This window comes from Pan paniscus, chromosome 16 (assembly GCF_029289425.2).
Source record: "Pan paniscus chromosome 16, NHGRI_mPanPan1-v2.0_pri, whole genome shotgun sequence".
In the NCBI taxonomy this organism is placed as follows: Eukaryota; Metazoa; Chordata; class Mammalia; order Primates; family Hominidae; genus Pan; species Pan paniscus.
In genome coordinates this window covers 64246847-64266640 of record NC_073265.2, presented here as the reverse complement: position 1 = coordinate 64266640, position 19794 = coordinate 64246847, and the positions used below count along the sequence as shown (strand labels likewise).

The window sequence follows — 19794 nt, the reverse complement described above, 5'->3', positions numbered from 1 at the left end:
CTAGGATGGCCCTGAATAAGCCTTGCCCAGTTCTGAGTAAGATGGCAAATGAGCAGGGCTGCATTATCCCTCCCCGGAACCCAGTCCTGGAGATGCCACTGGGCCAGCACAGGTTGGGTGAGCAGGGCAGGGCGGGGCCATGCTGAAGGCCCTGTCTCTTTTGTGGGGAAGACACAAGATAGTGATGAGGTAAAGAAGAGGGCACAATAAGTTATGGTAACCATACGAAGAATAACCTTTACCTTTCAAACCCACAGAAGGAAATTCAATCTACACATAAAGGATACGAAAGGAGAAAAAGAAGCAGAGAGAATATATGATAAAGCATTTGGCCGGGAGCAGTAATGGGATTACGCTCATGCCTGTAATCCCAGCACTTTGGAAGGCCGAGACAGGCAGACTGCTTGAGCCCAGGAGTTCAACACCAGCCTGGGCAACATGGTGAGACCCCCATCTCTACAAAAAATACAAAAATTAGCCAGGCATGGTGGTGTGCACCTGTAGTCCCAGCTATATTCGGGAAGCTGAAGTGGGCGGAGCCCTTGAGCCTGGGAAGGCAGAGGCTGCAGTGAGCAGAGATCAAGTTACTGCACTCCAGCCTGGGTGACAGGGTGAGACCCTATCTCCAAAAAAAATAAAAAAATAAAAAAATAAAAAGCAAGCAAGCATTAAATAAGACAGCATAGGTAAATCCTTATATAATAATAATTATAGTAAATATATAACAGGCTCATCTTCTGGATTAAAATTCAGATTCTTATCTTGGATGTTGTTTAATCCATCAATATCTTGTATAAAAAGATACATTTAAAGCAAAAGAACATATAAAGGTTAAATAGAAGAAAAAGCTTTTAGTTAAATAAGGTAAACTCTGCTCCCTCCCAGAAGCCCATTAAAATAAAAGTAAAGTAATTTTTTTAAAAAGATCTAAACTCAGTGGCTCACGCCTGTAATCCCAGCACTTTGGGAGACTGAGGCAGGCAGATTGCTTGAGGCCAGGAGTTCAAGACCAGTCTGGGCAACGTGGTGAAACCACATCTCTAATACAAAAAAATTAGCCAGCATCGTGGCGCACACCTATAGTCCCAGCTACTCTGGAGGCCAAGGTGGGAGGATCAGTTGAGCCCAGGAAGTCGAGGCTGCAGTGAGTCAAGATCATGCCACTGCACTCCAGCCTGGGTGACAAAGTGAGACCTTGTCAAGGAATAGAAGAGAAGAGAAGAGAACGGCCGGGCACGGTGTCTCACGCCTGTAATCCCACTTTGGGAGGCTAAGGTGGGCAGATCACCTGAGGTGGGGAGGTCGAGATCAGCCTGACCAACAAGGAGAAACCCCATCTCTACTAAAAATACAAAATTAGCCGGGTGTGGTGGCGCATGCCTGTAATCCCAGCTACTTGGGAGGCTGAGGCAGGAGAATCGCTTGAACCTGGGAGGTGGAGGTTGCAGTGAGCTGAGATCGCACCATTGCACTCCAGCCTGGGCAACAAGAGTGAAACTCCATCTCAAAAAAAAAAAAAGAAAGAAAAGAAGTAAATTCTCAAGAACAAAAAGAAGAGGAACCAACAGCAGTTAAGACGTGCCAACGCGCTTTCAGAAGATGGAAGCGAAAGGAAGCACTAGCAGAGCAGATCCTACAAGATCAGATTAGATTAGATGAGAAAAGAAAATATCCAAAGCCTACACAGTAACTGAGACACAAGCCAATTAGAGCCCAGGAGCCTAGGACTTGAGGCAGTGAGTACCACAAAGGTGAGCATGAGGCAGATAGCTGAATACAGGAGGACTTCCTGACCTGTAGAAGGTCCCCCCAGGACAGCTAAAGTCCCCCCAGGTCTTCTTCCCACCCCAGGCAGCCAAACATACTACCCTTGCAGAGTTAGCACAACAGAGGCCAAAGGAGTCCTGGAGCAGAAGTGAGTATCTACAGACCAAACAGAGACCCAAGCCTGCTTCCCCTACTTGACCCTAAGAACGCAAGGTCAACCAGGCAGGAGACTACTGATAGGGTCCTTCTGGAAAAAACAAATAACCCTGGGAGTAGGGAGATGTGGTAGGGAAGGAAACCTTCATATATGGAATTCAGAGGTCCACCAACAAAACATTTCAATACCAGATGAGTACCAAGTCCCTGGCAGTGAAGGCAGAGTTTCCAATCAACTTTTGGCACCCAAATAAGAACAGCCAAGGAGTATCATATCTGAGGAGAGTCCTCTAGCAAGAAAGAGATTACATAAACAAACAGAAAATAGAAACCCAGAGACAATGGAGGGAGAAGAAAACTTAAAGATGAGAGACTACACCCAAGAAACAAGAACATAACACTTTTTAAAATGAGTATTCAAGGAACAAAAAAGAACTCTTAGAAATTAACATTATAAATAGTGAAATAAAAAATTCAACACAAGTCTAAAAGAAATCCTCCAGAAAGGAGAAAAAAAAAGATAAAGAAACGGATAATAGTAGAAAAAAGATGAGAAAATCGAATCAATTCAGTAGGTTAAAAAAACTGACGATTAGAGTTCCAGAGAGAACAGAAAAATAGGAGAAAATTACAAAAAAAAAAAAGTTAAATTTCCCAGAAGTGACGAACCCACAGGTGAGAGCCATTTACTCTGCCTCCAGGGGTCGGAGAAGGCAACCCCACTGTTAGGTTCATGAAGAAACTAGAGCGTCATGTCTATTGGTGCAGCCTGAGCCCACAGCAGCTCTTCTGGTGGCCACGTCCCTCTGCTGATGTATGGAGTTTGCAATCAGCAAAAACTCAAAAAAATTCTTCTCATTCATGCTGCTACTAAGCCACAAGCGCCAGGCTGTATCTGAGCAGTTATTTTTCTGGTCCCAAATGCAGTCCCTCACATTTCCCTGGTAAACTTCCCCTCACCAGAGTTGTTCTGCTGTTTGCTCAGCCTACAGAGAGCTCCTGAGAGCTCAATCCTGTTGCTCCTCCTCTCAGCCAGCACCACCGTCAGTAGCCCCCAGAGACACTAATCCAAATTATGAACAGAACAAAGTCAAGGGCAGAGGCCACCCACAATGTCCACGGACGTGGGTGTGGCAGCAGAGCAAGGGGTGAGAAAGAACCAAGAAGAGACTCTTTCCAAGTTGGATCTTTCACTGGCTATAACATGCTGACAACATCCCCAGGTGGTCTAGGGAGAGGTCCTAGGATTCCATCAAAGGCCTCATCTAAATCGAAAAATACTTTGTCTACTATCCAAAACATAAACTAAAATCGATATGTCTTGTTCCTAGTGATCCCAATCTAGCTTCTCTTAGCATTTACAAGCCTCATCTGTAGCAATTTGTGGAGCTCACCTCCTTCACCTTTTTGATAAATGGACACTAGCCATCTCCTGCCCCTGGCCCCTTTGACGTTTCCCACACTTCCTGTAGGTCACCAACCACAGTACCCTAGCACCCCAGGAGAGAACTTCCCCAGGACAGGAGATGAATCACCCAGCCTCGGTTCAGGTCCCTCCTACCACCACAAGCTCAAAAGAGAAGACGAACAAAATGAGATCAAAGAATCCCCCCATTTCTTTGTTAAAAACAACAACAACAACAAAAACAGAGTCTCACTTTGTCATCTAGGCTGGAGTGCAGCGGCGCAATCTCGGCTCACTGCAACCTCCCAGGTTCAAGGAATTCTCCTGCCTCAGCCTCCCAAGTAGCTGGGATTACAGGCATGCACCACCATGCCCAGCTAATTTTTGAATTTTTACTAGAGACAGGATTTCACCATGTTGGCCAGGCTGGTCTCGAACTCCTGAGCTAGGGCAATCCACATGCCTCTGCCTCCCAAAGTGCTGGGATTATAGGCATGAGCCACCGCGCCCAGCCCCTCCCATTTCTTCTTATCCTCTGCTAATGTTACCACTGGCCTCCAGCACCAGACACTGCTTCATTGTTCTTCTTCCAAATACATAAAACAGCCCTCTCAAGCCTCCTGAGTTTTGCCATAAGCTTCAGCTCACCCTGGGGGGCTCTGGACCACATTCTTCCTTCATCTCTGTTTACATGTCCTCCCTTCCACTTAACTGTTTTCCAGCTCCTTCAACAGAAGGCTTCAGGTAGCCAGAGACCACATCTCTGCTAATACACTGCCTGCTTCTGCTCATGGGACCACCATCTTTCATTTCTAAGAGCTTCCCAACCATCCTGAACCATTTGCTACTTAAGAATGTCCCAGGTTCATCGCCTCTATTCTGAAATTTGGAAAGCTACTTCCTGAAGGTCTAGGTCCTCCACTCTCCCCAGCTCCCAAAACCATCTTCCAGTTTGCAAAGCGGAGGACCTTGCCTAGTGCTGGCCTTCAGAATCATCCCCAAATTGGGCGCCAGGCATGGTGGCTCATGCCTGTCATCCCAGCACTTTGGGAGGCAGAGACGGGCGGATTGCTTGAGTTCAGAAGTTTGGGATGAGCCTGGGCAACAGGGCAAAACTCCTTCTCTACAAAAAAAAATAATCAATCAATCATCAATCAATAAAAAAATAAAAAGAATCATCCCCAAATTGGTAATGCCCTTGATTCAGGGGTTCTCGCCTCCCTCTCAGCTCTACCCTTTCTTCCTTCCCTACACCGTCACTCAAGGTCTCAGAGCCTTTAGGCCCCCACTGTCCCCTGGGGAGCTCCACCCAGGGTCCTGTTAAGCCTCTCACCCTGCTTGAGATCTTCCCTCTAAGCTCTCTGCCTAACCTCTAAGAGGCTCCACTCTCTAGCCACCCTCCCAGGTTACAGTCACATTGTTAGGGAGCCTCCTGGGGTCAAGGTCTTCACTAAGGAGTAATGCGAAGAGTATGTGATGGGCGGGTCCTTCCTGATGCCCCACCTCTGACCCACTGAAGCAGCTGACTCTCCTTGGAGGTGACCCTGACTGACCCCAGTGCTGTCTAGCAGGCCCAGACTAGTTTTTCTGGTTTTAGAGGGATGTCACTTGATCTGATTCATCAGCCCTATGGGCTTTGTTCTTTTATTTTCATTCACTCCACCAAAAGGTCCTGGGAGCCAAGGGCTGGGCCCTGTACACATTAAAATAAATAAATAAATAAATAAAACCATGTGTTATCTTCTATGATACTAAATAATTCTGACCGTTTACTCATTTACCTTGACCTTTTCCCAGCAAATGCCAAGGAGCCCTGGCAGGGCAGAAACTCCCTGAGGGCAGGAGGCTTCCTTGGCTTTCTCTTACACCTTTGTGGGTCCTGGTAGAAGCAGCGCTGGGCATTAAAAAAGAATCCCCCATATGCTACAGAATTCCTGAAAGGCAGCTCCCGGCTTGGTCCCCTGCTGACACCACTTAGAAAAAAGTTTTTTTCCTTTTTTTTTTTTTTTGAGACACAGTCTTGCTCTGTTGCCCAGGCTGGAGTGCAAAGACACTATCTCGGCTCACTGCAACCTCTGCCTCCTGGGTTCCAGAGATTCTCCTGCCTCAGCCTCCAGAGTAGCTGGGATTACAGTTGTGCGCCACCACGCCCAGCTGATTTTTGTATTTCTAGTAGAAAGAGTGTTTCACCATGTTGGCCAGGCTGGTTTCAAAGTCCTGGCCTCAAGTGATCCGCCCACCTCAGCCTCCCAAAGTGCTGGGATTACAGGTGTGAACCACCACGATCAGCCTATCTGAGAAAAGTTTTTACAGCTAATAGTTTTAAGCTAAATCTCTTTGTGTATGTGACTGAGGCTTGGACAGACCCTATTACATAAGCTGCCTGCATTTTATCTAGCATGTATAGAGATTCCTTCCTGAAACCAGTTGGCAAGTCTAGTTTCCTTTTCTTTGCTGAAGAGACATCAGGAATCCTGATTTGGGTCTGGTCAAGAGAAATGGAATCAGGATTTAGAGTGATACCTCCCGTTTCTACTTCAGGCCCCTAGTGTGGCCAGGCTACTTCTGGGGCAGATTATCAAAGGAACTCGTGGAGAGGCGCTTTGCAGCCACAGGATGAGACAAATCCCATGGCCTGAGTCTCCACCGCCAAGCCCATTCCTGGCCTCTACCCACTAGAACCAAGAGCCAGTAGCACCACCATCCCTAAGTTAGGACAACCAAAAATGTCTCTGGACATTATCCAATGTCCCCTGGGAGGGAAAATCACCCCCGTTGAGAACCACAACTCTACAGCATTATCCGTGAAGAGCATTTCCATCTCTGCAATGATGGGAACGGCCCTACCTGTGCCGTAGGGTGTGGCAGCACTGGCCACATGTGGCCACTGAGCATCTGAGGTGTGACTGCTGTGACTGAAGAACTGAATTTTTTATTAAATTCTAATTAATTTAAATTTAAATTTGAATGTGGCAAGCGGCTGCCACATTCAAATTTACATTTATCGGATAGTACAGCTCTGGAATATACAAGAAAATTTAAATATATCAGATAGCACAGCTCTGGCATATACAAGAAAAGGAGAAGAGCCCAACTGGAACTAAGAGCTGAGTGGCTGGAGAGCAGGCGTTTCTAGTAGGGCGTGATGATGCCTCCACTGGAGACCAAGGAGGATTCTAAAGAGGAAGTGGTAGCCCCGCACTTAATCTGTGACAAGACAAGGAACCCAGGGCTTTGGTGGCCCAGTCCTCTGGGCCAGGACGCACAGCAGAGGACTCTGACGTTGGGTCTACCAGTGTTGACAATGGCATGCTCCAGATCTGTGCCCAGGTCCTAACGGCCAGCTAAGAAGCTGACACTAACCTGAGCAGGGGAGTGGTGGGTACATTCTAGGGCAAAGGATTCTTGGGGCCCAGTGCGGTTGGCACATGAGGCGCGGGAGCTGTGAAGGAGGTGGCCTCCTTAACAAAACCCCAAGGGAGTTCCAGTTGGCTCAGTGGGTTCCATGGCTCATGATGATGCCTCTACTCGGCAAACATTTACTAAGCCTCTTATATGGTGGGGGCAGGGCTGATAAGATCCAAGCTCTGGCCTCTGCTAGGGCTCAGTCTAACAGATAGGTGGGGTACAGGTAACCCCTAACTGCAAGGCAGACCAAGATAGGAATCCACAAATTCCACCATCCTCAAGCATTGGTGAGCTTGAGCAGAGAATGAGCTCCAGGTCTGAGCTCTTCAATTCACTCACTGATAGGACCCAGGAAACCTGGCCTCAAGCCCCCAGTTCTGCCAACTCACTCACTCCCTGGAAGGCCGTGGGCGAGACCCTCTTCCTCTGTCCCTGGTTTCCCCTTATGACCCATGCATGGGCCATTTAGACGACATGGTAGGGGTCCATCCAGCTCACCGTACCACCCCAGCCCTTCTGTGACCCTGACCTTTCCCACCTGGCTCTGCAGGAAACAGTCGTGCTCTCATCTGCCCCTGGGGGAGCTGGTGTTCTGGTTGTGTCAGCTCCTCATGCCAACCCTTCTGTGTGCTTCCCCAACTTCAGAAAATTCTCAAGAAGGAAACCAGGGAGGTGGTCTAGGGAGGCTCTGCACAGGAACATTGTTCTGGGCAATCAGGGAAGGACCCTGGGGTGTGGGACCCTCGGCCCAGAGGCCGACAGAGCTCTGTCCCTAGAGGAGCAGGTGACAGGGCTGCAGGCCAGAGGAGGAAGGGGCCAGCCAAGCAGGCAGAGGCACAAATAAAGGTCTCAGAGTTTCCACATCAGGACACAGAGCGGGCAGGTGGCCCCCACCCAGAAAAAAAGAGAAATCCTCAAACCAGGCCTTATGTCTTCTGCTCTTTCCTCAGTGAGCACTTTAAAAAAAAAAAAGCACAAACTTACCAAGAATGTTCCCCAATATTCCCACCAAAAGCCCCACTGACTTAAAACAAACAAACAAACAAACAAAAAAACACACACACACAAGTATACACATAGGTTACAAATTAAAACTGAACAGAATGATACAAAAATGAAAAATGCAAGTTTCCCTTCCTCCACTTGTCCCCCTTCACAAGGGTAACCACCTCCAGAGGAAAAAACTGTGCGCAGTAACTCAGTATAAGAACACACAGAAGAAATCAGGCTGCATACCAGGGGTCGGCAAACCTTCTCTATAAAGGGCCAGATGATATTTTAGGCTTTGTCGTAATGATTTAACTCTGTAGTAGCACGAATGCAGCCATAGGCAATACGTAAATGAATGGGTATGGCTGTGTTCCAATAAATTGTCTTGGACATGAAATCTGAATTTTATATCACTTTTTTTCTGAGTCATAAAATACTATTTTTCTTTTGACTTAATCATTTAAAAATGTAAAAATCAGGCCAGGCACAGTGGCACATGCTTGTAATCCCAGCACTTTGGGAGGTGGAGGCAGACAGATCACTTGAGCCCAGGAGTTTGAGACCAGCCTGGGCAACATAGCGAAATCCTGTATCTACAAAAAAAATGCAAAAAAATTAGCAGAGTGTGATGGCACGCCTGCAGTCCCAACTATTTGGGAGGCTGAGGTGGGAGGACTGCTTGAGCCTGGGAGGTCGAGGCTACAGTGAGCAGTGATCACACCACTGCACTCCAGCCTGAGCAACAGAACAAGACCCTGTCTCAAAAATAAATAATAAAAATTAAAATGTAAAAATCATTCTTAGCTGTAGGCTATACAAAAACAGGCACTGAGCCGAATTTGGCCTGGGGGGGTCCAGTTTGCTAGCTCCTACACCCTGCTTATTCCGCTTCCATCTTGATGATTGCTCCCTTCAGCACAGAGAGAGCCACCCCATTTTTCTGAATCATTGCCAAGTAATCCACTGAGAGATTGTCCCATAAATCATAAGGGCATCACAGCTCTCTACTGCTGGATATTTTGTTTGCTTCCAGTTTTGCTTTGAAATTATAAATAATGCTATAATGGACATCCTTTTACTTTGTAAATACACCCCACAGAGTTTAATCCTGTGGGTAAATCAAGGACTATGAACATGTTTTAATTTCTCTCAATATTGTCAAGTGGTCCTCCAGAAAGTCAGAATTTACTCCACACTACATATAAGCAGAGCCTTCTTTTCCTCACCCTCGACAGACCTGGATGTCCTGACAGACACCCTAGAAATGTATCCTTCTCTGAGCCCGAGGCCTGCTGACTCCTTGAGTCGGGGGTTTTCTCTATCTTTAGAAATCCCCTTTTGGCTCTGAATTCTGCTGACACCTGCCCTGGCAAAAGCTAGGGCGATGTCTGTCTTCTCCTCCCATGTTTGAAGGGTGTGGATGAAGGAGTTCAGGAAATGCCACCCCATAATATGCAGCTTTGGTATGCTGATTATTTCAAACCTGAAGGCACTGGGGAAAAAACAAATGCAGGGAGGAACTTTCTCTGAACTTCTCTTATCTGCCTAAAGAGGGATTCTCCTTGTCCTGAGTCCCCCTCCCTGAGAAAGGAAGACTGACTTATTGACAATCTGCTGAGGCATCTTTTATTATCTGAGAGGTTTTTATCTGCCTAACAAGACCGTATAATTCCTCCCCTCACCCTCCCATAACTTGTGTCGCCACCACCCCCAGAAGCCCCAAGCCCCTATTTCCTTCTGTAGCTCAGGCTGCTATACAGGCTTCAGCCATCTCACCCTTCTGGGAATCTCATATTTTGTGGTACACCCATGTGCAGATATGTAACTAAATATGGTTTTCTCCTGTTGATCTTGTTTTTTGTTGTTATTGTTTTGAGATGGAGTCTTGCTCTGTTACCCAGACTGGAGTGCAGTGGCATGATCTCAGCTCACTGCAACCTCTGCCTTCTGGGTTCAAGCGATTCTCCTGCCTCCGCCTCCTGAGTAACTGGGATTATAGGCGCCCAACACAACCGGGTAATTTTTGTATTTTTAGTAGAGCTGGGGTTTTACCATGTTGGCTAGGGTGGTCTCGAACTGGCCTCAAGTGATCCGCCCGCCTCAGCCTCCCAAAGTGAGCCACCGCACCCGGCCCTGTTAATTTTGTTTATAAGTCAGTTGAACTCATAGCCCAGCCAAGCAGCCTAGCAAGATGGAGGAAAGCCATTTTTGCTCCCCTGCATGGGCCAGGCTGCCAACCCCAGGGAAGAAACTGCCTGAGCTGACAACCCAGATTTTACTGCCACTCAATTACATGACAACTACGGAACTACAAAACCCCCGGCATCCTGAAGCTCCTGAGCCCCAGGACCTTCTCTCAGGCTGCCTTTGGGTCCTAGTCCTTTTTGCCCTCACATCTAGAATCTTCTAACACCAGTGCCAGAAGAGGCCCTGGAGATGGATCATTTGAGAACCTGCCCCTCCTTCACTGTGTGGATAAGAAAATTATGGCCAAAAAGAACGGACTTGCCCAGGGTCCCAGCGTCAGAAATGTGCTCAGCTGCCTCTCTTGTGACACGGTTGCCCACCTGCCCCAACATACTCAAGGTCATCTCTGCTAGTGACTACTCTCCCTGACTGCTGGTGTGTGTGGCTTGTGGCTAATCCATGTCTCTCCACCACCCCTCACAGTCTCCCTGATTTGGCTACCTTGACATTAGCGGCTTTCCCGGGATGTCTGGACATACTGGTCAATCAGGAATAGTGATGGGCCAGATCTGTAGAATCCCCCAGCTCCCTGCAGCCCACACCCCAGCTGTTCATGTGCTAGACAAAATCTGGATGTACCTAAGGAAGTTCCGGAAAGCCTTGAGCACCTGAACCCACGACTCAGCAGGCGAAGAGCTGAAAGTGACTGCTCCAAGGGACAATGATGCTCCTGCAGGAGATCCAGCAGGAGGCAATGTGGAGATCAGGGCCATCAGGGAGTGAAGGGGAGTGTGCAGGGATAGACGCCACCACTGGGGCCAACACAAGGCAATCCAGGGATTACCTTTGGATCCCAACACCTCACGAGGGCCCTAATAAGCAAGGCCAGGCTTGGAGAGCTGTCTCCCTGCAGATGAAAGGCATGGGCCCTCCACAAGAGCAGGTGAACTGTGGCTTCCATGGCTCTTCCCAGTGGGGTTGCCCCACACCATGTGGCTGGCCCAAAGGACATGAACAAGGGGAAAGGACAGGGTGATGGCCAGGAAACACACACAACCCAGCGCTTCAACATGCCAGGCTCTGTGCTGAGTCACTGGCACAGGACCATTTTCATCTGTGACCCCTCCCACCCCAGCCAACATCTCAGGGAGCCTGACAAGAGTCTGGGGGATGGGCAGCAGGAATCAGCCCTATTTTCAAATGGGAAAGGCAAGCTCCAAGAGGCTGAGTCGGGGAGCCCTCCCTCCCAGTTCAGTGCCCTCTGGCTGCCTCACTTTTGGCATCAACTCCAACCAGAGAGGGGAAGCCAAGTCCTGTTCCAGACATGGCCTGCCATCCCATGGGGCCCAGGCTAAAAGGCCCTGGGGTGGGCTGGAGCACCTCCCTGCTCCAGGCAACCCTTTCCTCACAACCCCCCTCCCGCCAAATGCTGGCTGCGTGGGATGGGAGGAAGCAGTAGGGTTGCCATTTCCCTCCGCTCTGAGGCTGCCCATCTGTTTCCTGGGATAGGACTCCCCGCCCCTATCCACCCCTAGTCCGGAAACTCACTTGCTCTGGGGCTATGGGAAAAGGGAACTGCATGGCTCCCTCCCTCCCCAGGGGGTGGTGGCAGAGGCCTCCCACCCTCACGGCTCTAGCTGGGCAGCTCCTACCAATGCTTCTGGGTACACAGGGGGTGGCTGGGCCTAAGCAGCACTGCCCTAAAAGTGCAGCACCCAGTGTCAGAGTGCCACGAGACTCTCCTCCCTCCCCCACTCTGGCCTGGCTGTCATCCCTGGCTGGCAGCTTCATGACTTATCCCAGCCATGGGGGTGGGGTGATGGGGTGACTTTCTGGGTGGAAGTTGGTGGAAAGTAAAAAAGTGAAACACTTCCCAGCCCAGCCCCAGCTGATGTGACCACGTGGTCATCTGTGAGTAAGCACCGCCCCCTGCTGGACATGCCAGATACGGCCACTGCACCTTGGGTGCTCAGCTGATAACGAGAGGGAAAAGCCAGGCCTGGGGCCCAGCAACTTCACAAGACTCCACCAAAAACTAGGGGCCAGTAACACCAGCAGTGTCTAAGGCAACCTATAGTTCTATGTCAAATAAGTTTAAAAGAAGGGGCCAAAACCACAGGGGCTAGGCTGGGGCAGACAGGGAAGGCTTTGCACAGAATGTGAAAAGGCGAGAGAGGAGCAGAGAGGGCAGCCAGCCCAGCAGGGCCCAGCCACGCAAAGACCAGGGGGATAAGACAGACCAACTAAGGGCCCTGGAGGTGGAACTAGGAAGTGGGGCCACTCCCTGTTAGATTTCACGCTGTTTAAAGCCTTGAACTTCTGCACCAGAACCCCAATATAGAAAATAGATCCAAGTTGAGGGTCTGGCCAAGGACGGGGGCTAGAGTCCCTCACGCCAGCACACAGTCGGGGACCCCTGGGGCAGCTCTGAACACCTGAAGGAGCAAAGTTTGAACCTAGAGCTTCAGGCAATGGGGTTTCAGAGCATTTGACTGACAAGACAACCATGAGGTCTCACGAGGAGGGAGAACACAGCCGCAGTGTTCAAGGCGGAATGAAAGCAGGGGTCGGGGAGTCCAAGGCAGGAGGGGGTACTGAGAACTTGCTGCACTTCTCCAGCCAGCCCTCCTCCCACACAGGACTTCACGGATTCTCAGGGTTAATGTATGGGAGCCCAAACCCTCCATTCACTGGGTCCTTTCCCAGTCTCCCCTCATGCTCTGTCTGTACTATCTAATCTAGACCCTGGTTACACTGGGCACTGGTCTCTGTCTCCTGAATCCTCCACAGAGCACCACACACACAGGACCTCCACAAGCATGATTAACATGATAAAGAAAAAGAAAATTGCATGTACTGCAGAGCAATGGGCCATCCCCGGGAGCACCGGCCTCCCATGCCGGAGGCTGCCATGCTTATCTGGTGAGGATACTCACCCCAGGAATGTCCAAAAGCTTTGACACCAGAAGAGGCAACTTCAGGGCTGCGACACTCCCCGTGACACCCACAAGAACATGGAATTTTCTCTCCATCAAGGGTGCAGCAGCTGGACAGGAGGCCTTTGGTTCCATGTGGGGTCTGGTGGCTTCAAGTTCTGGGAGCCTGCCAGGCCTGGGCTCCATAAAGCTGTCGGGATTTAGGATCTAAAAGGAGAACAAGGGCCACCCCCTTCATTCATACAGTCGACCAGAATGTATGGAGCACCACGTATTAGGCCCCAGGCCAGAGGCTGAGGCAGCGGAAGGGATCAGCAGTCCTGGCTTCAGGGAGCACACAGTTTGATAAGAAAGTGAGACACCTTCCCCACCCATGGGCCAGTCACAAGGGAATGATGCAGTGCTGTGGGGAAGGGCTGTACCAGGTGCGTGGCTGCTCAGGGTGACCATCTCTAGAAGTCAGAGATTGCATCCCAGAAAAAATGACGTTGGGGTTGAGTCCTGAAGGATGAGTTAGTTTTTCAGAGACAGGAAGAAATCACTTCAAAGGAAGGAACAATCTTGCAAAGGTGAAGGTCCTGAGGAGGATGGCAGGTTGGGGAACAGGGAGTGGCTTACTAGTGAGGCCGGACTGTGATGGGGGGTGGTAGAGGGGCAGGAAGTGAGACTGAAAGTCAGGGTGAGGCCAGAATGCCGTGGGCAGCGAGGGCCAGGGTGAGGAGTTTTGGTTTTAGAAAGATGGTGCTGGCACCTGGTGATAGTGTCAAAGGGACCCTGCTAGTGGAGAGACTGGAGGGCGAGAGGAGCTGCTGCGGTGGACTGGGCTGACTGGTGAAAGGAAGCGGCAGGAAGGGATGGGTTCCAAAGATGCTCGTGAGGTGGAACCCTGGGCAACAAGGAGGTTTGGGTGCTCCAGGGAGCCACGAGATTTGCCTCTCTGTCCCTGTTAATCAAGATGGGCACCACCGTACAAATCAAAGCCCAGGAAGAAACCAGCATAAAGGGGATGCAGGCCACCCCAGGAGATTGGCTGGTTTGCTTCTTCCTCTGGCTCTCAGACGTTGCTAGAAGTGTGCGCTCATAATAATATGGCTGATGGACACCAAAACCTACACGTGGCGGGTTGGGCCAGCAGAACGTGCTTCATCAGCAACCATCACTGAGGACCGATTACAAAGAACACCATGCAAAGGAATTGTGGAAAACACAGTAGCTGCCTCTGGGGAATCTGTAGGTTGAGTTTGAGAAGACAGGAATGACACCTGTCTGAAATTATTTGAGATCAGTCCTTCCCTGGGATGCACCTTTTTGGTGATCACAGACTCAATTAACACATCAGTTTCCTTGCCTCTCCCTCCACCAGCAAGCTCCCTGAATGTGTGACCGGGTCTAATTGCCAACCAGCAGTCCACTAGCCGGCAGTCCTGAACAGGTGCTGAATGAATAACTATATCCTCCAAGGCAGTGTGAGGCAGAAGACAGATACCTAGCCTGTGAATCAGAAGCCCTGGGCCCTGACCCTGGTGTGCTCCTGACCTGGAGTGACCCTGGTCCAGGGTCATTCCCTCCCTGGACCTGTCCCTTCATCTGAAAAATGCAGAGGTAGGACCAGATGATCTCTGAAGCTCCTTCCAGCAGAAACTTTGAGTCAATACATGAAAGAGAGCAGTAAGGGGCTCTCCTTCCAAGACAGAAGGTCCTAGAAGATGCACTCAAAAAAGAATCAGCGTGGCAAGGGAAACCCAGGCAGCTGCCCAGGAAGCAGTGCTGGTGAGTTGTCCAATGTCTACCTCCATGGCTGAGCATCCACAGGGGCCTGTCTCGTCTTCACTCACAGGCCCCTTGGCTCTCTAGCCTCTCTGCCCAGGATTTGCCTTCAGCACTTGAGCACAACCCACGTGGGCTGAGGATCATGTTTGGCTGCATTATCCCACTTCTCAGCAGGGGTTAAGCACAGGCTGGTTCCCTAGGGCAAGATCACCCAAAGTTTGATTTGCCAGTAATCTCAATGTCTGCTCCACTGCAGGGCCCCAACCAGGGCAATGCTTGGCCAGAGTTGGAGAACTGAGTTTACCCCAGGGAGTGGGGAGCCCTGTTAGAATCTGACAAGGTACAGAAGGGCTACCAGCCAGCTTCTTCCCAGAACACACCATTGGTAGGTGATGGAGGCACATTCTTTATTCTCCAGGGAAACCTACCTGCCAGATCGCAAACGCTGACCCTGTCCCACCCTAGCCAACTGGTGCTAGGATAGGTAGATTCCTGCAAAACCAGAAGCCAAATTTTATCTCTGAGGCCCCTGAACCTCCTCCACATCAAGCTGATCTCATTCCTAGGAAACAGGTTACAGAAAGCAGTCAGTTAAACTTGGGGCAGGAATCTGTATTAGTGACTTCAACTGCTTCCCCACAGCAGACACTATAGTCCGAAATACAGTACTTAGCCTGCTTAGCAAAGCTGTGCTAAGGATCAAACCTACCTACCTTCCTAAAAAAGAGGGTGTGTGTGTGTATGTGTGTGCTTAATATACTTGAAGAATAGAAAGTGGATCATTTAACCAACATTTGGAGGCAAGGTCCAATCAGTTCAACCTGAGAATTCCAGGAAGGGTGATGGCTGGCAGGATTCCTTCGTTTGCTTGCAAAGAGGATCAAATTCCAAACCAGTAAGTCTATTACTGTAACCAGAACCTGTTGGAATCACCTATTTGCACAGGTAGCTGTAGTACCTGACTTCCCTGGGCTCTGCTGAATTCACAGGAACTGCTGAGCAGCAAAAAGAGTTGGCAAGTGGGCAGGTTATAGGGCTACACGCTTTGATTACTGAGCCTCAAGATCCCAGGGCACTAGCCAAGCAGGTAAGCCACAGCCAGAAAAATGGCAGCTTCTCTATCCTCCAGAAAGACAGGGACAGACAGAGCAAAGAGCCTCAGCTTGTGATGTTTAAGTCTCCTCTGATGAGTTTAATTCAGGGCAGAGTTTTAGGTTTCAGGGATACCTGCCAGTCCCTATATGGGCAAAGGTGGAGCTGGCACAGAACCAGACTAAAGACAGAGCAAGGAAAGCAAGGCCAGACAGGGTATACGTTCAAGCTCAATACAGGAAGGATGAGAACTGAGCCTAAGACAAGCAGAACCAAACAAGGGAAGTGGGTGGTGGGTAGGCAGGGATCCAAGATCCATTATGAGCCTGAATCCTTTAGCCTAACATCAAAGCCCCTCACTACCGGCCGCCCAGGCTTCTGCTCCAGCTTACACCTGTAATCCCAGCAATTTAAGAGGGCAAGGTGGGAGGATTGAGCAAACCCAGGTACTCGAGACCAGCCTGGGTAACATAGCAAGACTCCAGCTCTACAAAAAATTTAAAAGTTAGTGAGGTGTGGTGGCACATGCCTGTGGTCTCAACTACTTGGGAGGCTGAGGCAGGAGGATCGCTTGAGCCTAGAAGGCTGCAGTGAGCCATGTTTGTGCCACTGCACTCCAGCCTGGGTGACAGAGAGAGACCATTTCAAAATATAATAATAGTACCACAAAAAAAAAAAGTGTGCAACTATTTACATAGCATTTACACTGTATCAGGTTTTATAAGTAATCTAGAGATTATTTAAATTATATGGAGGGCGTGGTGGCACGTGCCTGCAGTCCCAGCTACCTGGGAGGCTGAGGTGGGAGGATTATCTGAGCCCAGGGAGTTCGAAGATGCAATGAGCTATGATTGCACCACTACACTCCAGCCTGGGAGACAAGAGTGAGACCCTGACTCAAAAAAAAAAAAAAAAAAAAAAAAAAAAAGAAAAGAAAAAAGAGTATACGGGAGGGTGACGTGGTGGCTCACACCAGTAATCCCAGCATTTTGAGAGGCCAAGGAAGGAGGATAGCTTGAGCCAGGAGTTTGAGACCAGCCTGGGCAACATGGTGAGACCCTGTCTCTACAAAAATGAAATAAAATAAAAATTAGCCGGGTGTGGTTGTTTATGCCTGTGGTTCCAGCTACACAGGAGGCTGAGGCAGGAGGATCCCTTGAGCCCAGGAGGTCGAGGCTGCAGTGAGCCATGTTCCTGCCACCGCACTCCAGCCTGGGTCACAGAATGAGACCTTGTCTCAAAAAAAAAAAAAGTATACAGCAATCCCCTGCGGATACTGAGGGATGAATGTATCTAACACACACACTCACACACGTGGGCTACTAGAAAGGCAGTGACTGCGAATTGCTACTTCCCAGCCACTGTGAGAGATGTGGAAACCCCTGCTCCAGGACAACCACCACTTCCCCAACTTGGCAACCTCTCCTGCTCACCATCTAGCACCTGCTTCCAAATACTTCAAGGACAGCAGGAAGTTCTTTTCTGACAAGATTTGGCCTAATTTTTAAATAGCACTCAGCACTTTTTGGCAGGCCTAGGGCTACTTCCAACATCCCATGGCTTTCCTTTTTTAATTTTACCAACTTTTAAAATACACTTTGTACTTTGGGCAGCCCGGGTAAGCGTTCAGTGTGAGGAGCTGACACGGCCATCATTTAAACTAGATTAAACGACACTGGACAAATAATCGCAGAGCAGCACAAAGGCGGGCTGGACGGGTACAGATGCAAACCCTCCACTCAGGGCTCGGGGGTCCCTCCTGCTCCAGGCGGCCCCACCCGTACAGCCGGGAAAGTGAGGTCGCACAGATGGACGGCCGCCTACCCACGCACAGTCGCAAACAGAGCTTCATGGGCACACAGGGGAAAGTAAGGACACACACAGACAGCCGTGGACCCACGCTCGCGGACACAGCTCCCCGAACCTCCCCTCCCGCGCCGCCGCGAGAACCCAGCTTCGCAGCCCCCTTCCACTGCTCACCCGCGCCAGGCGCGTCTCGGGGCCGCTATCAAATATCGCGGTATCTCTGCCGCTCTCCCGCGGAATCTGACTGGCACGCCTCACGAGAGCACCGGGCTGGCTGTGTGTCGCGCAGCCTTCTGGGAGCTGTAGTCCACTTCTCTGCCTTCCGGGAGTTGTAGTCCACCGGGGAAATCCTGGAGCAAACCCTGGCCCTGTTCTTTGTATTGCTGGGACTCTCGGTAGGGGCTGGCATAACTGTCCGACCTCCTTTCCTCACTCCTATCAGCCCCACACACACTGCTTGTTGCTTGGGGCCTTTTTTTTTTTTTGCTGTTGTCCCAGGTTTATTGAAAATATTACAGTATCTCAAAAAGATTCAAACAGCTTCCACGTGGCGTTTTGAAATTCATCCCCACTGTTGGCTGAGTGACCTGCAGGTTGGACAGACTGCCAAAGTCCAAAAACATCAGCATTTCCTTAATGTCAGGATCTGTTAATACTTCAATGATCTCCTGATCCAGGGCTGAGACCTCAGGAACATGATTATCTCTCCTTTCTCTCTTCTCCTCCTGCAACTTGATGCAGATACCTCTCACTGAGCGCTTCAAATTAGCTTCATCACATGCATGTTGTAGCCTGCTATCTTGTTGGGGAGCTGTTTTTTTGTTTTGTTTTGTTTTGTTTTGTTTTTGAGACAGGGTCTGGCTCTGTCACCCAGACTGGAGTGCGCAGTGGTGCTATCTCCACTCACTGCAACCTCCACCTTTTGGGCTCAAGCCATCCTCCTATCTCAGCCTATGGAGTAGCCAGGACTACAGGAGTGCGCCATCATGCCGGACTAATGTTTGTATTTTTTGTAGAGACGGGTTCTTACTCTATTGCCCAGGCTGGTCTCAAACTCCTAGGCTCAAACAATCCGCCCACCTTGGCCTCCCAAAGTGCTGGGATTACAGGAGTGAGCCACCACGCTCGGCCCTGGGGAGCATTTTGCTGGAAATAATGGTGATCTCCTTGCACATGTGCTTGTTTGTGTGGAAGTTGCTGCCCGGGTGTGTGTATTACTTTTTTATGACAAAGTATAGAAAAGGGCTATCTTCAAGGTATTAGTGTGAATGGGGCCCATGTTGGCAGGTCCTTAGTAAAAGAGGGCTCATGGCACTTAATATTTACCAAGCCTCTTCTATTTTAGGTGCACAGGATACAGAGATAAATCAGATGCGTCCCTGTTCTTGAGACAAACAGGGACACAGAAAATGACAGGGTAAGATCCTCCATGAGGAAGCAACACCTCTAGGCAGGAAAGCCTTCTTGAAGGAGTGACTTGAAATGAATCTTGAAGGACAGCCAGGAGGTTAGATAGAGGATCCCAATAGCGATCCAGGTGGAAGGCATCAAATGGGCAAAGGGAAGGCGGCAGGAGAACACACACTGGCATGCTTCCCTGCCCCCTTCATTTTCTAGCCTTCACAGGCCCCAGGAACCTCTGTATTCATTGAGGTGGCTGAACCAGCTGCGGGTCCCCTGCCCTGAGCTGAGGTGGGGCCTCTGCTCTACCCCTGCCCTTAGCCGCAGTGGACCATCTGGGCCAAACCATCCCTTACGCAGGGATCCAGCCGTGTCTTTTTTTTTTTTTTGAGATGGAGTCTTGCTGTGTCGCCCAGGCTGGAGTGCAGTGGTGCGATCTCGGCTCACTGCAAGCTCCGCCTCCTGTGTTCACGCCATTCTCCCGCCTCAGCCTCCCGAGTAGCTGGGACTACAGGTGCCTGCCACCTCGCCCGCCTAATTTTTTGTATTTTTAGTAGAGATGGGGTTTCATCGTGTTAGCCAGGATGGTCTCGATCTCCTGACCTCGTGATCCACCCACCTCAGCCTCCCAAAGTGCTAGGATTACAGGTGTGAGCCACCACGCCCGGCCGATCCAGCCTGCTTCTTCTACTTCCTCCTCCCAAGGCAGGGGGCCTAGGTGGCAATTTCATCACCTACTGAAGGCTGCCTCAGAGAAGGAGCCACACAGGGTCGTATAGCTCTAGGTCTCGGGAATGACAGACCACAGATCCACCCACCCCCCATACTTTCATGCCCCTGCCCCACAGCCCGCTGTGAGGCTCCACGCAAGTCCAC

The 19794-nt window shown here is 50.0% G+C and overlaps 1 protein-coding gene across 7 annotated transcripts in view; it reads right to left on the bottom strand.

Annotated features, from left to right (window-relative positions):
* Nucleotides 1-18740, bottom strand: part of PPCDC (phosphopantothenoylcysteine decarboxylase) — a 42914-nt gene extending 24174 nt beyond the window's left edge. For 2 of the 7 annotated variants that reach the window (XM_034939151.3, XM_034939150.3), the window contains exons 1-2: nucleotides 17692-18738; nucleotides 12850-13056 (exon numbers count right to left, since the gene is read on the bottom strand). In XM_034939151.3, coding sequence (XP_034795042.1) covers nucleotides 12850-13035 — 186 coding nt within the window. In that variant the 5' untranslated portion in view covers nucleotides 13036-13056; nucleotides 17692-18738. Of the gene's footprint in view, nucleotides 1-12849; nucleotides 13057-17691 lie in introns of all 7 variants that reach the window. The other 5 variants (XM_034939149.3, XM_034939152.3, XM_008963455.4 and 2 more) reach the window with 5 other exon arrangements.
* Between the last annotated feature and the right edge of the window lie 1054 nt (nucleotides 18741-19794).